General features: G+C 46.7%; 1 protein-coding gene across 1 annotated transcript; it reads left to right on the forward strand.

Annotated features, from left to right (window-relative positions):
* Window positions 1–398: 398 nt before the first annotated feature.
* On the forward strand, window positions 399–1,635 carry LOC141025456 (uncharacterized). The gene is made up of 3 exons (XM_073500739.1): window positions 399–999; window positions 1,084–1,303; window positions 1,387–1,635. Exons 1-3 carry the CDS (start codon window positions 410–412, stop codon window positions 1,618–1,620), a joined length of 1,044 nt encoding a protein of 347 aa, XP_073356840.1. The 5' UTR covers window positions 399–409; the 3' UTR covers window positions 1,621–1,635.
* Window positions 1,636–4,052: the final 2,417 nt, after the last annotated feature.

Here is a 4,052-nt window from a genome sequence, read left to right on the forward strand (position 1 = left end):
CACGTCTTTCCAAAAAGCATTTCAAGAACCGCTATACTTCACCCCAAAATATTGAAGTAGACAGCGACAATGAATCCGACATCACCCCAGAGGAGGAACAAGAAGAGCCGGAACAAGAAGAGGTTACTGTTGCGGATGACCTGTCATTGCTTGACCGATTACGTCAAGGTGGCCTTGCGCATGTTGATGCCACTGAACCCTATGAGCCCGTCATTGATTATAGTGATGATGATGATTATGCATTTATTGATGATACTGATCAAGATTATTGGTAGTGTCAGGTATTAAATTTTTTAATGTTGTACTTGATGATGATACACTTAAGTGATACACATATTATTATTCATGTCGGTCTTTTTTTTATGTTGTACTAATTTCGTTTACTGTTTGTCATGGCAGGTGTTGAAAGATGGTGGGCGCTGGTCGGGAGCGCGCCAAGGCCCCTTCTTCGTCGGCGCGTGGTTTGAGGTCTTCCATTCCAGACGCACCTCTCCGCCGAGCGTTGCTGGACAGTATGGCCACACCGCCGGGCCCTTCTTCGTCGACCGCGGTGCCCAGCAGGGGACGAGGTAGGAAGAGAGGAGGTGGGGCACGTGGTCGCAGGAGAGGAGGTAGGGTGACTGCTACGGCGCCTTCCTCGCCGCCACCCCCAGCTGTTTCACCCGAGCACGTGACTGCTAGGGTGGACTCGTCCGAGGAGGAGGCTACACGGACTCCGGTCCACGAGCCTCCGGTCCATGGGTCTTGGGCCCACGAGCCTCGGGTCGACTGGCCTTCGGCCCACGAGAGTTCGGCCCACGAGACCCCGGAGGAGCACACGTCCGGATGGGGTACCTGGCCGGATCAGCCCGAGGAGGCGAGTGGCCATGCTGATGATGGCGGGGAGCCGACTGATCTTGAGGAGGAGGGGGGCACCGTCTACCAGCGTGGTGCTACACGGCTCCCGTCCGTGCCGGCGACCCGCGAGCAGAGGTGGTTGATTTTCCCTGATGGGGAGAGGTACGTAAGTGCATTTAATATTTTTGTACCTTCTGCATTCACGTTTCTTCAAATAACTAATGCGTTGGCCTTGTCATGCTGCAGGGGTTGGGACCACCATCATAGTGTCCGCCGGCCCAACTCCGTCCTTGGAGTTCTTTGCCGGCAAAACTTCCCGGGGTTTGTCACGTTGCCTGGTGAGGGTCGGCTTCCAGAGCTTGGATTGAGCTGGGAGCACTACGTGGCTGCCCCGGCCCCGCCGGATGTCATTATCGACGGTGTCGTGTGCGACACGAGGGCAGACATGGTGATCAGGACGTTCTGGGTAATTTCTCCTTTACACATTTAAAAATCTTCAACTAGCTAGTTATTAATTGTACTAATCAATATTGTCTCATTTGATTGCAGACATTCTACAGGTGTGAGGAGGGATACGAGGAGGACGCGGCACATGTTATCGAGAACGTCTGCAAGCGCCTACTCCAGAACTTACGGCACGAGGCTCGGGTGCAGGCTGTTCGAGACTACTACGCCTTGCGTGGTATCAAGAAGACCAAGCCGGCGTGCCGCGATAAGTTCCTGAGTAAGGAGCAGTACATGAAGGTAATTCTTAAGGCCTTCTACTTAAGTTCCTTCATTTAGTAATTCTTAGCCGTAGCGCTCAAGTTTCTATTTGCTAACTTAGGCGCCTCCGAGATGGTGTGCGGATCGGATGGATTGTTGGGAGGTGTTGGTCGATGAGTGGTGCTCAAAAGAATGGCTAGCCCTCCACAACGAGGCCAAGGACAAACGTGCCCAAATGGAAGGTGTGCCACACCATCAAGGCAGCTCCAACTTATATCAGTTCGGGCGAAACTGGGTATGTGGTTTGCTTCATGATTCATGCAATTCATTCATCATGCTAGCTTGATCCCTTTAATTACTAATTTTCATTGTTTCTCTCTTTCAGGCACGCCACAATAAGGTGGATAAGGTGCCAGAGGTGTACGACCTGTATGCCATGGCCCACACTGCCTCTTTCAAGAAAGTCAAGGCTTTCTCTTAGTCTGACCTCGATGATGCAAACAACTTCACCAACATCTCCTCCCACAACAAGCTCGTGAGATATAGAGATGAGGGGAAGGCGAGGAAAGGGGAGGACTTTAACCCGAGCCAGGGTCCCATTGATCCAGAGCTGGTGATGATATCTGGTGGCGGGAGGTCCCATGGCTCCATAGCCATTGGAGATGGACTTATCCGTTGTCCTAGCACTCTCCCGGAGATCAAGGCGCGCCAGTCGAGCTCCGCTCCTGAGATAAGGCCTCGTGAACGGCCAGTGCAACTCGCCATCAAGGTTAGTGATACGTACTCAGTTATCTTTCTCCATTACATTGTGTGCGCTTCCATCAATGATTACAAATGGTCATGTGAGTGGTGTTGTAGGCTGCTATACAGAGTGAGAGAGATAGAACGGAGAAACTTCTGGCGGAGGCGGCGGAGAGGCAGCGGGAGTTGGAGGAGAGGACGACAAAGATGATGGAGGAGGAGAGGGCACGGAATGACATGCAGGCAAGGGCCATGTACGAGCTCCTTGTGGTAAGTTTCTTCTGCAGATTAGCCAAAACATTCATGTAGTGTTTGTCTCATTACTAACTAGTATGACTGAGTCGTCGAAACCAAATGTGCAGTCTGTGTGCGAGAAGACAGGTCAGACCGCTCCGCCGATGCCAGTGATTGCTCCTGGGACCACGGTGAGTTTTATTTGAATGGACATTACTTGCTAGTCTTAACATTTGAGTGTCATCATGCTAACAAGACATTGGAAAAGATCTTTGGTGCAGCGTAACTCCAGACAAGCATCGCACGATCCTTCTCCAGCTACCGACACGAGCCACCCCGCTCCTACACCTCCTGGATCTTGGTAAGTTTATCTAGTGTTTTGCTTAACACATGCATAAAGACCTAGACTTAGCTTTATTTCCTCCAATGCTTACCATAATGACCTAGACTTAGCTTCTTCTCCTCCAAAATGACTTAATAAGCTTACTGACCTCCAAAACCATCCATTTTACCTAAGTTAGCTCTAAAACGATCTGTACTTAGCTTACTTATGTCAAAAATTGCATAATTAGCTTAGTTAGCTCATAAACGATCCATTTTACCTAAGTTAGCTCTAAAATGACCCATTTTACCTAGGTTAGCTTATAAATGATCCAGTTCGTCCAAGTTAGCTCAAAAATGACCCATTTTACCTAGATTAGCTCCTAAATGATCCATTTTACCTACGTTAGCTTTAAAATGACCCATTTCACCTAGGTTAACTCCAAAATGACACATCTTACCTAGGTTATCTCATAAACGATCCATTTCAACTAATTTAGCTCATAAACGATCCATTTCACCAAGTTAGCTAAAAAACGATCCATTTCACCTTAATTAGCTCTTAAATGATCCATTTCACCTAAGTTAGCTCAAAAAGATCCATTTCAACTAAATTAGCTCATAAATGATCCATTTGAACTAAGTTAGCTCATAAATGATCCATTTCACCTTAGTTACCTCAAAAACGATCCATTTGACCTTAGTTAGCTCATAAACGACCCATTTCAACTAAGTTAGCTCATAAATGATCCATTTCACCTTAGCTAGCTCATAAACGACCCATTTCAACTTAGTTAGCTCATATATGATCCATTTCACGTAAGTTAGCTCATAAATGACATACTCTTCTTGTTCTAGTCTTCTTCTTGTTCTACTCTTCTTGTTCTAGTCTTCTTCTTGTTCTAGTCTTCTTCTTGTTCTACTCTTCTTCTTGTTCTACTCTTCTTGTTCTAACTTTCTTATTTTTCATTTTGCAGATTTCATTCACTTGACGAAAGCTTGCATAGATGGAGTGCTCCTTATCCTTTCTCTGTTTCTTTTGTATCGTTGAACTATGCATGTATCGTTTGATGAAACTATTGTAATATATATGGTTGGATGCCTCTATGTTGAACTTGTTATGTATGATGGAACTATGCATGTAATATATATGGTTGGATGATGAAGTTATGTGTTGGATATCTTATATGTTTGCTCTGTAATGGCCTTTTGAA

The sequence above is a fragment of the Aegilops tauschii genome, chromosome 6, assembly GCF_002575655.3.
Source record: "Aegilops tauschii subsp. strangulata cultivar AL8/78 chromosome 6, Aet v6.0, whole genome shotgun sequence".
In the NCBI taxonomy this organism is placed as follows: domain Eukaryota; kingdom Viridiplantae; phylum Streptophyta; class Magnoliopsida; order Poales; family Poaceae; genus Aegilops; species Aegilops tauschii.